Source organism: Aedes albopictus, chromosome 3, assembly GCF_035046485.1.
Source record: "Aedes albopictus strain Foshan chromosome 3, AalbF5, whole genome shotgun sequence".
NCBI lineage: Eukaryota > Metazoa > Arthropoda > Insecta > Diptera > Culicidae > Aedes > Aedes albopictus.
The window spans coordinates 260,396,850-260,411,159 of NC_085138.1; the positions used below are offsets into that span (position 1 = coordinate 260,396,850).

The 14,310-nt window shown below is 36.9% G+C and overlaps 1 protein-coding gene across 32 annotated transcripts in view; it reads right to left on the reverse strand.

The window, feature by feature from the left end:
* Positions 1-14,310, reverse strand: part of LOC115253893 (protein muscleblind) — a 1,330,915-nt gene that overhangs the window by 89,056 nt on the left and 1,227,549 nt on the right. For all 32 annotated transcript variants that reach the window (XR_009999367.1, XR_009999369.1, XR_009999370.1 and 29 more), the window contains one exon: positions 6,168-6,338. Coding sequence is in view for 23 of the 32 variants with exons in the window: in XM_062860470.1 (XP_062716454.1) it covers positions 6,168-6,338 (171 nt within the window). In the remaining 9 variants the exon portion in view is untranslated. The remainder of the gene's footprint in view (positions 1-6,167; positions 6,339-14,310) is intronic.

The window sequence follows — 14,310 nt, forward strand, 5'->3', positions numbered from 1 at the left end:
GATTTCTAACGTAACCTTTTTTATATTTAGAAATACCCAAGCAATCATTAGCACTATATTTTGCCGTTTTAGGCTTATAGGGCTATTACTCGACCAATATAGAGCATGTCAGTTTTGTGGCAGCTCTCTATTAGCACGCAAGGCGAATAATAGTGCCTAGTGCTTGGGTAGTTTTCTTGTAAACATCAATGTATTTTGTTTAATTTGTTTTGTATTTTTTTTTCTTTAGGAACAAAAAGAAAATAAAACTTTCCAGGAGAGAGTCTGGTGGGAACCTTAAAAAAATCTGGAAGGATTCATGGCAATTTTTCATAACAAATTGCTGGCAAAATACCACAAAATTACTGCAGTAATTTCCTGTTATAAACCAATGCAATGGAAAATCGTAATGATTTTATTTTATAAACATTTTCATGTGTTTCTCCTAAAATTGTTCTAAGATTCCTACGGGTATTCGGCCAATAATTTCTCCAGTGTTTTTTGCAAGGGTTTTTTTCAGGCAATTCCCAAGAAATTTCTCCTGGGATCGCTTCAGTTATTCTACATGGGTTCGGGTGTGAATACTAAGGTTTATTATCTAAAATAGATTAGATGGCATTGACAGTCACTTGTTTCTTCACTTTGTCTGAGCCATCATGAACCTTTTAACTGAGCAGAATTCAATTACGTGTTGTAGCTTTTTTAATTTATCCTCTTACTAGGAATTTATCCAGGAAATCCTTCGTAAGTCTCTCAAGCTAATTAAAAAAAAATCCTGACTATTTTTTAGGAAACTTCTCTAGGAAGCCGTCTGAGAATTCATTCAGAGATTCTCCTGGGAACTCTCCAACGATTTCTCTGAGAATTAGTACAGGAATTCTGCCAGGAATATATTCAAGATTTTCTCCTTAGATTTCTTCTGGAATCTCTCCAACAGTTTACCTAGGAACCCATCCAGGAATTGATATGGCATTGTTTACATAAGTTTCTCCAAGACTTCCTTCTTGGAACTCTTTTAAGAATTCTTCAAAAAAAAAAAAAAAAAAATTCTACCGATTTTTCCAGGTGTTTGCACGGGGATCCCCACCTAGGAATTTCTCCAGAAAATCCTTCAGAGATTTCTTCAGGAACGCCTCCAAGAATTAATTTATGAATTCCTTTAATTTCTTTCACCTAGTGCTGTAGCAAATAATCCAAGAATATCTACAAAGTTCAATAATTGCTCTAGGGATTCTAAAAGTTCTATTTAAAATCCTTTTTAGAATACGTTCAACAATTTTTCAAGGAATACTTTCTAAAATTCCTTTACGAATTTCCTTGGACATTCTTTCGCGAATGCCTTCGAGGGTTCTACAAGAGATTTTTGTCAATTTGGTCAGGAATTTCTTCGAGAATTCTTTCGGGTATTTCTTCAAGGACTCCTGTTGGAGATTCGTATTATACAATAATTTGAATAACCTTAAAAATACACTTCTTTTCGAAATTTATGCTGAGATGTTTATATTAGTACTTTCTGAGATTCCTGCAGATAATGTTTCCGGAATTTCTTCTGAATCATTTTCATTCAATCAAAGATCGAATTGCAGAGCTCAATTGCCGTCGTATATCTGGAAAACTGATTTCGTTTGACCTAGATTATGCGTTTGATCGTGTTAGTAAGAACTTTTTAATGGTTGTGATGCGGAACTTCCGTGTGAATCCCAGTTTCATCGAACTCTTAGGGAAGAATATGTCCGCTTCAAGCTCTCGCCTTCTCATAAATGGAAATCTCTCTCCCAAATTCCCGATCCAACGCTCCGTTCGACAAGGAGATCCCATGAGTATGCACCTGTTTGTCCTTTACCTCCATCCCCTCCTGGAAAAGTTACGCACCATCTGTAATCATCCCCTGGACCTAATAGTGGCGTACGCAGACGATATATCAATCGTTATAACGGACATGCGGAAACTAAACCTCATCAAGCAAGCTTTTCTGGACTTCGGGCGATGTTCAGGATCTCTTCTGAACTTCGACAAATCGTTTGCTGTGAACATCGGGACTCACAGTGGCGCAAGAGATACTGTTTGGCCACAGGTATGCGAATCAGTAAAAATTCTAGGGGTAACTTTCTTCAACTCTCAAAGGCAAATGATTGATTTCAACTGGGGCGAAGTCATAAGAAAAACGTCTCGGTTGATGTGGTTATTCAAACCAAGGAACCTAACACTGAAGCAAAAGGTCATAGTTCTAAATACTTTTGTTACATCAAAGCTGTGGCTCCTAGCATCAGTGATAAATATCCCAAATCAAGCGGTTGCACGGCTTACATCGCTCATTGGAACCTTCATCTGGGAACGATACTCATTCAGGATCCCTATTGAGCAGCTCACGCTCCCAAATAACATGGGTGGTCTCAACCTGCATCTCCCGATGCACAAATGCAAAGCCCTACTGATTACCAGATTCCTTAAAGAACTACAACACACACCTTTTGCTAGCTCCTTCAATCACCACCTACAGAACCCACCAAACGTAACTGCTATTCCAGCCCTTTACCCATGCTTGAAGAACATTGCCAAGATGCTTGCCTACGTCCCTAGGAACCTCCAAGAAAATCCCACAACTGCAGCTCTTCACAACTATTATCGTGGGAAACTAAAAGTGCCAAAGGTTGTTGAAGAGAATCCTGGAAATAACTGGACAAGAGTTTGGAAGAACATCAGAAGCAAAGGACTAACATCAAAGGAACAATCATTGTATTACCTGCTGGTGAACGGAAAAATTCCACATGCTGCACTCCTGTTTCGGCAGAACCGTGCAGACAGCCCAACGTGTCAGCATTGCCCCAACATCGAAGAGGATATACAGCATAAATTCACCGGTTGTCGTCGAACGACTGCCTTATGGAGACATCTTCAACCACGGTTGGAAACAACCCTAGGTAGGAGGATAACGTTCAACGATCTTCGGATACCACAGCTAGAAAACGTTTCCAGAAGACAGAAATCGCAGGCGCTAAAGTTATTTATCAACTTTGTAAATTTTGTTTTAGATGCCAACCACGATTTTTCAGTGGAAGCGTTAAATTTTGTTTTAAACTGTGCCTAAATGTACATTGTGTATGCGTCTAGTTGAATAAAGTTCCAATAAATGTGTTAAAAAAAAAAAAGAAATTCAGTACAGGAATCTTCTCCAGGAATTTTTCCAGAAGTTTCACCTAGTATTTATTAAAAAATCCTTCAAGAATTCCTTCAGAAATTCCTCTGAGCTCCTCTAGGAATTGCCTCAAATTTAGCTACTGACATTCCTAGAAGACTCATACAGGAATTCCTTCAGGGAATGCCTCCAGTAGCTCTTTCAGTAATTGTTTCAGGGATACGTCCACGTAGTTGTTTAAGAATTTGCAAAGAAGTGCATAGAAGGATCACTGTAACACCTCCTCTAGAGGTTCTTGGAATTAATTCCGGAGTTTATCAAGTTCTCTTGTGTGCAGAACTAGCAAATAAGTTGAAATTCGCAAGGTTAACCAAATTTAAAAATGAAATCAAGTTCTCTCTTCATGGATTCCGCTAAGATTCGAGCTAATTTTTGAAGGTTTCTTGTCAGCATTCTTTCAGCTTTTCCTGCAAAAATTCTCCGGAAATTCCTTTAGATATTCCATTAGGAATGCCTCCAAGGATTCCTTAATATTTTTCCAGGGCTTTTTCAGATATTCTTACAGTATTTCTCCAAGTATTCTCGCAAAAAAAATTTCTAGGGTTTCTTCCACGATTGTTTCTGTATTCTTTTAAAAATTCTTTTGAAAATTTTCTTCGTTAATTTTGCCAATGATTTCTACATGAGTTTCTCCAGGATTTTCCTAACATTTTGTTCAGAATGCATCAAGGAATTCTCTCAAGAATTTCTCTAGGTATTATTCCAAGAATTTCCGGTGATTTTTTTAAATTTTTTTTTTAGAGATTTAGTCAGCATTTCCATCAAGGACGTCTTTGAGATTCCTCTGGAATCTTTGAGTCTTTGAGTATCCCACGAATTCTCCAAGGGATTCATCCAGAAATTTCTCCTGGCAATAAAGAACACATTATACAACTATTTTTTCAGAAATACTTTTCGGAATTCGACCAGAAATATGTTTTTGGAAATTAAAAAAAAAAAAACAAAAGAAGTCCAGTATTGCGAAGAATAATTTCTGATTTATAAGTTATGTCCCATAATCACCCTGTTTTGTGAAAAAATACTAAAAATATGTGGTGAAGACTGCAAACAAACCTAATGAAAAAAAAACAAATTTTAATGAACAAATTCTCAATGGTGCGGGAATTCATACTATCCTATTAGCACCAGCCCACTAGGAAAAACGGCCTCTTAATTCCGAGACAGGAGAGAGAGAGACAGTGAGAAGACTTCACCTGGAAGGAAACTAGTTGTCGATGTTTCCTCGTCAACAACCGAAGAAGCAAAGTTTTCCATTGTTCTCAAGCCGCTCACTCGACAGATTTTCCTTGCGGTCGTCGGTGCGCCGGATGTTGAGAGCCTTCGTTCCTTCCCACCGCAGTTTCCGGTGGTCCCAAACCGGCCGACCGAGCGGGTGCGAAGCTCGTTTTAGCGCGCGGACATCAACTTTTAATTGCGCACCATCCCCGCCGAGCCGGGCGAGCGACGACGAACGAAAGTGCCAAATAGCAGGTGGAGGATCCTCTCGAGAATTTTTACCTAAGGTACTAGAGACTGTGCGGGGCGTACGGCGAGTGACGGCGTTCGACATCGACAGTTCCGCAATCATTTGCAGCTCACAAAGCCCCTTGGGTGTTTTCCGTTTTGTGTTGGTTGGATTGCTTGATGAAGGATGCAATCAGCGGAGGGCGCCCGCGCGCGCGCTTTTTGGGGTAGATGGGAAATTATGTTTCCTCGAGTGGCTTTAATTTGAGTTTTCCTTAATTAAGTTGGAATTGGTACAGAAATGCTGTTGATGGTACAGTGGCGGATTGTGCTTCCCTGGTGGGATGGTATGGAACAGTGGGATAAGTTGTTGGGATTGGTGGTTATAATGCACTCCGTTCAAAAGTGGATTTTGATAATGAATGATTGACTTAGAAAGCCTTTCAGTCAAACCATTGTTGATTTCGACGTCATAAAAGAACAATAATGGCTACCCAAATTTTTATCCAATTCGAATTAAAATTCGAGCTAACAATCTAGAATCGAGTAAGTAGTACAACTCTGGTAGACTTAATGCAACAGAAGGGCTTGATTGCATTTCTGGCAGCTGGCAACGTTGGTGCAGTAGTTTTGACTCGATTTTATTTTCATGTTATACAACAACGACTGAATGTCACAGTAACCGTTAAAAAAGCTTGATGGGTTTTATCAAGGTTCTAGAAAAAGGACGTTTTTGGCTCCGTTCTGGTGGCTGGCAACACTGGTCTAGTAGCTATCAATAAAATTGAACATCTTTATTTTATTTTAGTGTAATTGGCGTCGCAAAAACTGTTAGAAACCATTGATAGGTTTTATCAAGGTTTTAAAAAAGCTCTGAATCACAAAATCGATAATTTTAATCGTAAAAAAACCTAAAATGTTATTAGCAAAATATGTTTTCTTCTTCTGGCCTACATTGAATCCACAGTTTAGTGGTTCCAAGTGAGGGTGTGTGTGTGTGTTTGTTTGCGCAATAGGCAGCAGTAGCAGCGGCAGCGACGACCAACGGCAGGAAAATGAACAAAAGTCGTCCATGAGGATGAAAAGATGAAAATACCTACTCCGAGGAAAACGGACCGGTGGCGTTGATTATGATTGAATGGAACTGATGGCGCGAGGGGGGCGGAGTAGGCATAGAACCAAAATAGAACACAACCAAGGAGTAAAACAGCCAAAAAGCGCAACAATTAAAAGGGAAAACAATAAACCGAGATTCGGAGGAAAATTTCGGTGGAGAGTGGGTCCCTCTCCGGTTTGGGAAAAACAAATTGGAAATGCGAATGGTGGAGGAAAATTTTGGGATGGGAGCTTAGGACTTAATTACTCTGTTGTTCTTTTTTGTTGTGGCTATTGTTTTGGGAGGGTTTGCTTTGTTTCTAGGAAGAGAAACGGTATTATTCTTCACTCGCTGTCAAGACACCGCACCGGTTAAGATGCCGGTTTTGTTGATCTTGCTAATTTGCGGGGGTGTTGTTTTTCTTATGATCTTTTGGTGAGGAATGCAACTTACCACTGCGGGCACTTGGCCGGGCAGCACTGGCTGTCCAGGTGAAATACCCATCTGCTGCATGATGGCGTTCTTCAGGGCCAGATGATTCCGTCCGTTTATCAGCAGCTGATCTTTGAGATGTTGTGGAGGGTGGAAGTATTTACACGGTGGTTTTTCACGATTACAACGACCCTGTGGAAGAGAGAAGGAAAAGGGTTTTGTTAGTTTAAATTTCTATTTTTGGAAAATTTTGAAATCTTACAGTCTAGCTACGAATACCTCTAGGTAACATTTAATATCAATGAAGTAAATATTTTTTTAAAAATATTGGTTCTGACTTAAGCCAAATCTAAGTTCAACCTACGTTCAGGTGCAATCTCAGTACCATTTAAAGCCAATCCAAGACCAATTAGAGACCAATCCAATCCATTTTAAATCGAATCGAAGTTTAATCCAAGTCCAATCCAAACCCAATTCAACTCCAATTCAAGTCCAATCCAATTTCTATTCAAATCCGATAAAAGTCCAATCTAAGTCCAATCCAAGTCCAATCCAAGTCCAATCCAAGTCCAATCCAAGTCCAATCCAAGTCCAATCCAAGTCCAATCCAAGTCCAATCCAAGTCCAATCCAAGTCCAATCCAAGTCCAATCCAAGTCCAATCCAAGTCCAATCCAAGTCCAATCCAAGTCCAATCCAAGTCCAATCCAAGTCCAATCCAAGTCCAATCCAAGTCCAATCCAAGTCCAATCCTAGTCCAATCCAAGTCCAATCCTAGTCCAATCCAAGTCCAATCCAAGTCCAATCCAAGTCCAATCCAAGTCCAATCCAAGTCCAATCCAAGTCCAATCCAAGTCCAATCCAAGTCCAATCCAAGTCCAATCCAAGTCCAATCCAAGTCCAATCCAAGTCCAATCCAAGTCCAATCCAAGTCCAATCCAAGTCCAATCCAAGTCCAATCCAAGTCCAATCCAAGTCCAATCCAAGTCCAATCCAAGTCCAATCCAAGTCCAATCCAAGTCCAATCCAAGTCCAATCCAAGTCCAATCCAAGTCCAATCCAAGTCCAATCCAAGTCCAATCCAAGTCCAATCCAAGTCCAATCCAAGTCCAATCCAAGTCCAATCCAAGTCCAATCCAAGTCCAATCCAAGTCCAATCCAAGTCCAATCCAAGTCCAATCCAAGTCCAATCCAAGTCCAATCCAAGTCCAATCCAAGTCCAATCCAAGTCCAATCCAAGTCCAATCCAAGTCCAATCCAAGTCCAATCCAAGTCCAATCCAAGTCCAATCCAAGTCCAATCCAAGTCCAATCCAAGTCCAATCCAAGTCCAATCCAAGTCCAATCCAAGTCCAATCCAAGTCCAATCCAAGCCCAATCTAAGACCTGTATAAGTCCTATATAAGTCCACTCCAAGTCCAATCCAAGTCCAATCCAAGGCCAATCCAATTCCATTCTAATACCAATCCAAGTCCAATTTAAATCTAATTCAGAACAAATCCAGCCTTTTTCCCGGCATTTCCCGTAAAATTTTCGCACGAGTTGGCTGGCCCCAAATTTGTAGGCCACCGGTTGCAATTAGAAATAGTCCATGTAGTCCACATAAGCTCGCACACAGATTGTAGGCATCTTCCTACAATTCTGTTTAGCACATAATCCAACACGGCAAACGATTGCTCCCGCCCACCGACCAAGCAGCAACAATAAAGGTCCGATTTATGGACTTGGATGTCCTCCTCCAAATTGCCGTTAGCTGTTTTCTGTCCATTCCAAAGCAACGTGGTGTGGTGCCGCTCCAAAATATCCCCAAAAATGGCACGAGTCGTTCAGGAGATCTTGGAGATTGATAATGAGCGTGTGTGTGTTCGAATGTGCATGTGGCACGCAGCTGCCAAATTGATGTTCCGCTACTCAGGCCGCGTAAGGGCACCCCTGATTTATACCAAAGATAAGTGACAATTTCGGGCTTATTTTCCGCTTTCGGCGTGGTTCGGGTGGAAATATGTGTGCTTTTACTACCGAAGGCTTCCGGCGCAATTGTTGCTCAGCATTTCCTGCCGAACCGCAATGGACGAAACTGACTAATCCGGAATCGCAGTCCATGGAAGGAGAATTTATTATTTTTTGCCATCTCTTATCAGATTTCCCTAGGATTGTTGTTCGGCATGCATCGCTCTCTACTATCACCATGTAGAGAGAGGATGAGTGCCGTACCATGACCGGGCAGAGCTCGTTCACGTCGAAGCTTATACTGCTAGTAGTCGGCTTCGTTCTATAGGATCCGACCTTAATGATGATTCCATTCGTCCGTATCCCCTGTCTCTCCACGTCGAAAACGAAGAAAGCAGCGGTTCAAGATTCTACCGGAACGGATATCGACCCGAGTTGCAGGAGCACGTGTCGAGCCAGCAATTTTCAGCTGAATCAATAATGCTGCTCAATTAACTTAGTTACATCCAATTAAAGTTTAGGATTTAATTGCTCGAAGAGTCTGCAGCATTGCATTGGAACGGTTGTGGACGTGGTGGGAGTTATACCTATGTGTGGCTGTATGGTTCTCGTTGTAATTTCCACTTAAGGTGAGTATATTGATGAAGTGGGTTCGTGTAGAAGGCAAGGAATAGGAATCCATTATCATTTTCTTCTTTTCTAGAAAAGTTCAATAAATTCAAAGAAATTATATTGATTTATCAGAAAAGCAAGGAGTTTTGATTACACACTTGCACACGCGTGTTGAATTTATTGATGCAACCGCGCGAAGAAATTAATGTGCGATCAGCATTGAGATGTTTGTCATGATGCCACTTCCACCTTTCAATCCTGGAGCATTTCCAGGAGAAATCCTGGAGGATTTCCAGGAGAAATCCTGGAGGATTTCCAGGACAAATCCTGGAGGATTTCCGGGAGGAATTCTAGAAGATTTCTTGGAGTAATCCTGGAGGTTTTTTTCTGGAGAAATCCTGGAGGATTTCCAGAAGAAATCCTGGAGGATTTCCAGGAGAAATCCTGGAGGATTTCCAGGAGAAATCATGGAGGATTTCCAGGAGAAATCCTGGAGGATTTCCAGGAGAAATCCTGGAGGATTTCCAGGAGAAATCCTGGAGGATTTCCAGGAGAAATCCTGGAGGATTTTCATTAGAAATCCTGGGGGATTTCCACGAGAAATCCTGGGGGATTTCCAGAAGATTTCCTGGAGGATTTGTAGGAGAAAACTTGGAGGATTTACAACAGAAATCCTGGCGAATTTCCAGCAAAAATCCTAGAGGATTTCCAGGAGAAATCCTGGAGGATTTGCAGGAGAAGTCCCGGAGGATTTCCAGGAGAAATCCTGGAGGATTTCCAGGAGAAATCCTGGAGGATTTCCAGGAGAAATCCTGGAGGACTTCCAGGAGAAATCCTGGAGGATTTCCAGGAGAAATCCTGGAGGATTTCCAGGAGAAATCCTGGAGGATTTCCAGGAGAAATTCTGCAGGATTTCCAGGAGAAATTCAGGAGGATTTCCAGGAGAAATCCTGGAGGATTTTCAGGAGAAATCCTGGAGGATTTTCAGGAGAAATCCTAGAGGATTTTCAGAAGAAATCTTGGAGGATTTCCAGGAGAAATCCTGGAGGATTTCCAGAAGAAATACTGGAATAAATCCAGGATAAACCTTTGAGGATTTCGAAGAGAAGTTTCGGAGGAGTTTCGAAGAAGCTCTTAAATAAAAAAATGACGTAGGATGCACAAACATTTTCAATCACTTTTCCATAAATAAGTTACTCCATCTATTGTAAAAATCCCATTATCAGCTCAAAGAAACCTTCACCTCCTTCGACGTAGTTGGTATCCCACCATCGGCGAAACACGAAATTAGTCTTATGGTTTGTGATTATTTGTCGCGTTCATTCGGGCTCTTTTATTTTATTGAACAAACGTGGCGACGTCAAAGACGGCGTTGACGACCGTAACACAGCTCCAAATGACATGACTTCATTTGAATTCATTAATTTTTGAGCTGTCGTGTCATTTTTCATAGTATCGGAAAAATATTTCCCCCGTGCTCTACTAGTACAAGGTTGCCAGTTAGGTAAAAGTTTTCTTTTCGCTGAAGCTTTTCAATTTCTATTTTTTTTTGATTTTTTAAACATAGAAAGTTTAGAAACTGGTCATAATTTTCCAAACGTTCTAAATTTTTAAAATTTTCTATTTTTTTTTAATTTTAAATATTTTAAATTTTCTAATTTTCCAAAAAATTTTCAATTTTCAAAATTTTTTTAATTTCCTTTTTTTTAAATTTAAATTTTCTAAATATTCTAGATTTTCTAAATTTTCTAAATTTTCTAAATATTCTAGATTTTCTGAATTTTCTAAATTTTCTAAATATTCTAGATTTTCTAAATTTTCTAATTTTTTACATTCTCTAAATATTCTAAATTTTCTAAATTTTTTAAATTTTCTAATTTTTTTTAAATTTTCTAAATTTTCTAATTTTTCTAAATTTTCTAAATTTCTAAATTTTCTAAATTTTCTAAATTTTCTAAATTTTCTAAATTTTCTAAATTTTCTAAATTTTCTAAATTTTCTAAATTTTCTAAATTTTCTAAATTTTCTAAATTTTCTAAATTTTCTAAATTTTCTAAATTTTCTAAATTTTCTAAATTTTCTAAATTTTCTAAATTTTCTAAATTTTCTAAATTTTCTAAATTTTCTAAATTTTCTAAATTTTCTAAATTTTCTAAATTTTCTAAATTTTCTAAATTTTCTAAATTTTCTAAATTTTCTAAATTTTCTAAATTTTCTAAATTTTCTAAATTTTCTAAATTTTCTAAATTTTCTAAATTTTCTAAATTTTCTAAATTTTCTAAATTTTCTAAATTTTCTAAATTTTCTAAATTTTCTAAATTTTCTAAATTTTCTAAATTTTCTAAATTTTCTAAATTTTCTAAATTTTCTAAATTTTCTAAATTTTCTAAATTTTCTAAATTTTCTAAATTTTCTAAATTTTCTAAATTTTCTAAATTTTCTAAATTTTCTAAATTTTCTAAATTTTCTAAATTTTCTAAATTTTCTAAATTTTCTAAATTTTCTAAATTTTCTAAATTTTCTAAATTTTCTAAATTTTCTAAATTTTCTAAATTTTCTAAATTTTTTAAATTTTCTAAATTTTCTAAATTTTCTAAATTTTCTAAATTTTCTAAATTTTCTAAATTTTCCAAATTTTCTAAATTTTCTAAATTTTCTAAATTTTCTAATTTTTAAAAATATTTTTCTACATTTTCTCGGCTATCCTTGTCTATATTCTTTGCAGTATCTTTAAGTTTGCAATTCTTACATTTTTTCAGAATTTTGATAAACTTCATTAGAACATTTCTGCCATCCCTGTTTAGCGTTCCGGAAAAGGCTGTTTTTGTGGCAGGAGCAAAACTTTTTATTACCCCGACAATAAAGTGAACTTTTTGAGAGAGGCTCCACCACGACGTTGATGATGAGGTGTAAAAACAACCACCAATAACGATGGAGGCGACAACATCAACACCGTAACAGAGAGCGAAAAAAAAAACGAGGAACACGAGCCTGTCATAATAAAATTTTGGATGAAGCAAGTTTTATTCGGAATTCGTGTCACAACATATAAACTGCATCGTCCGAATTCGCTACCCGGGCCGCAACACACCGAATGGGAACGTGTTCGAAATGAAATTGCTCGAATAAAACAGCTACAGGAGGAGACACCAACACGCGAGAAAAAAAAAACCCAACCAAAAGGTGGAAAAGGTCCTCCCCACGCCACGATTGGAGCCAAATGGAGCAATTCGAGAGCAAACGATCGCTTGCCGAGCTCTTCGCTTTTATGTTGAAGGATTAATAGTACCATAAAGAATATAAATATGACAGTTATGAAGGTTTTCTTCTTCAATTTAGACCGGATATATTTGTTTTCCGTATGCTGCTCCGACTGGCTGCGACTGGATGGATTCCTTCCGCATCCTGACGAACCAAAAAAAAAAAAAGGAAAAGAATAGAGAAAAGATTGGCGAAAAAGAAGCTATTGTTTCCGAATTTATTGCCACGTCCCGGCATCGAGCTGAGAAATTTTCCGGTGGACCTTTCTTGATATCGGTTGAATCGAATCGAACTGTCCTCGAACCGGTTTTACCCATGGGAATTAGTATTCTGCACTACTCGTCAAACGACTAGGGGAGATGCCCTTGGACGTTAGTGCCTCGTCGAATCCATTCGTGTGGAGCTATCGTAGAAATGTGATTTGAAGGTGTCCAACAGCTCTGTGATTGCGTTTTCTTAGCTCTAATAGCAATTGTTTCAAGACAATGCTACCGCAACTGATTGGGAATTATTTTTTACCAGTGGATTGGGAAGACATCCGAAAAGAATCATACCAATATGAAGGATATTTTTAAATTTCCATAAAAGAAATCTTGAGAAAGTTTTTTTTTTAATTCTTCTGAATTCTTGATATTTTTTAACAATTTTATCATATATCTGTTGAATTTAGGAGTAAAAGGTATTTATTTACAATAGCGTTTTTGCATTCGCCTACTTTTTACCACAAAATCAAATCATATGATGAGGGTATGAGGTTTTTGTTGTCTCATCTTTTCAAACATTGTGGTAATAATTCGTCAGAGTGAAAAACGCTTTTCTGCTCCGGTTTACTGTTTATTACTTTTCACCTCACACCCTCATAAGTACACAAAAGGGTGCCGGGAAAACAAGCTCATTCGCAGAAACGAAGTACAAGTCGGCTTCCCGCGAAGAGGAAAAACACCGAATAAAGCTAATGGAAAAATAAAATAAAATCCAAACATATTCTCTCCCGCACTTTTTCACTCTTCCACTCTCTTTCTGGGGCAGCTGCAACAGCATCTCAACCATCATCGCCATGATCATCATCAGCCAACCAACACGCACCATTTTCCAACCATGAAAGTGAAACCCATCCTCAAACACCACGGAAAGTCCTGATCCCGAGCGCGGTAGCTCTCACCAGTAGGTACGCGGTGAAATAAAACCAAAATTCATTATCATTACGATTATGACAATCATCGGTCTGTGGGCTCTTGCCGAGAGTGTACGAACACTCGGAGGTATCCCAGCTGCTACTGCTGCTGCTGCTTGGTGATGGACCTCCGTCGTGTATCCGAGCTGTACTACGTATACGTACATACCTCGCATCGAGGCGCACATTGAGGTCCATTAGGCGTTACTGGGCTTGGTGGAAGGACTTGGCCGCACATTCCATCAACGTCACAGGGAGCGTACGGTAGTTTCCGCAAAAGTGCAGTAACAAAATCATTTAAAAATTTAGAAAAATAAACAAAAATAAAAAATTTAGAAAATTTAGAAAATTTAGAAAATTTAGAAAATTTAGAAAATTTAGAAAATTTAGAAAATTTAGAAAATTTAGAATATTTAGAAAATTTAGAAAATTTAGAAAATTTGGAAAATTTAGAAAATTTAGAAAATTTAGAAAATTTAGAAAATTTAGAAAATTTAGAAGATTTAGAAAATTTAGAAAATTTAGAAAATTTAGAAAATTTAGAAAATTTAGAAAATTTAGAAAATTTAGAAAATTTAGAAAATTTAGAAAATTTAGAAAATTTAGAAAATTTAGAAAATTTAGAAAATTTAGAAAATTTAGAAAATTTAGAAAATTTAGAAAATTTAGAAAATTTAGAAAATTTAGAAAATTTAGAAAATTTAGAAAATTTAGAATATTTAGAAAATTTAGAAAATTTAGAAAATTTAGAAAATTTAGAAAATTTAGAAAATTTAGAAAATTTAGAAAATTTAGAAGATTTAGAAAATTTAGAAAATTTAGAAAATTTAGAAAATTTAGAAAATTTAGAAAATTTAGAAAATTTAGAAAATTTAGAAAATTTAGAAAATTTAGAAAATTTAGAAAATTTAGAAAATTTAGAAAATTTAGAAAATTTAGAAAATTTAGAAAATTTAGAAAATTAAGAAAATTTAGAAAATTTAGAAAATTTAGAAAATTTAGAAAATTTAGAAAATTTAGAAAATTTAGAAAATTTAGAAAATTTAGAAAATTTAGAAAATTTAGAAAATTTAGAAAATTTAGAAAATTTAGAAAATTTAGAAAATTTAGAAAATTTAGAAAATTTAGAAAATTTAGAAAATTTAGAAAATTTAGAAAATTTAGAAAAT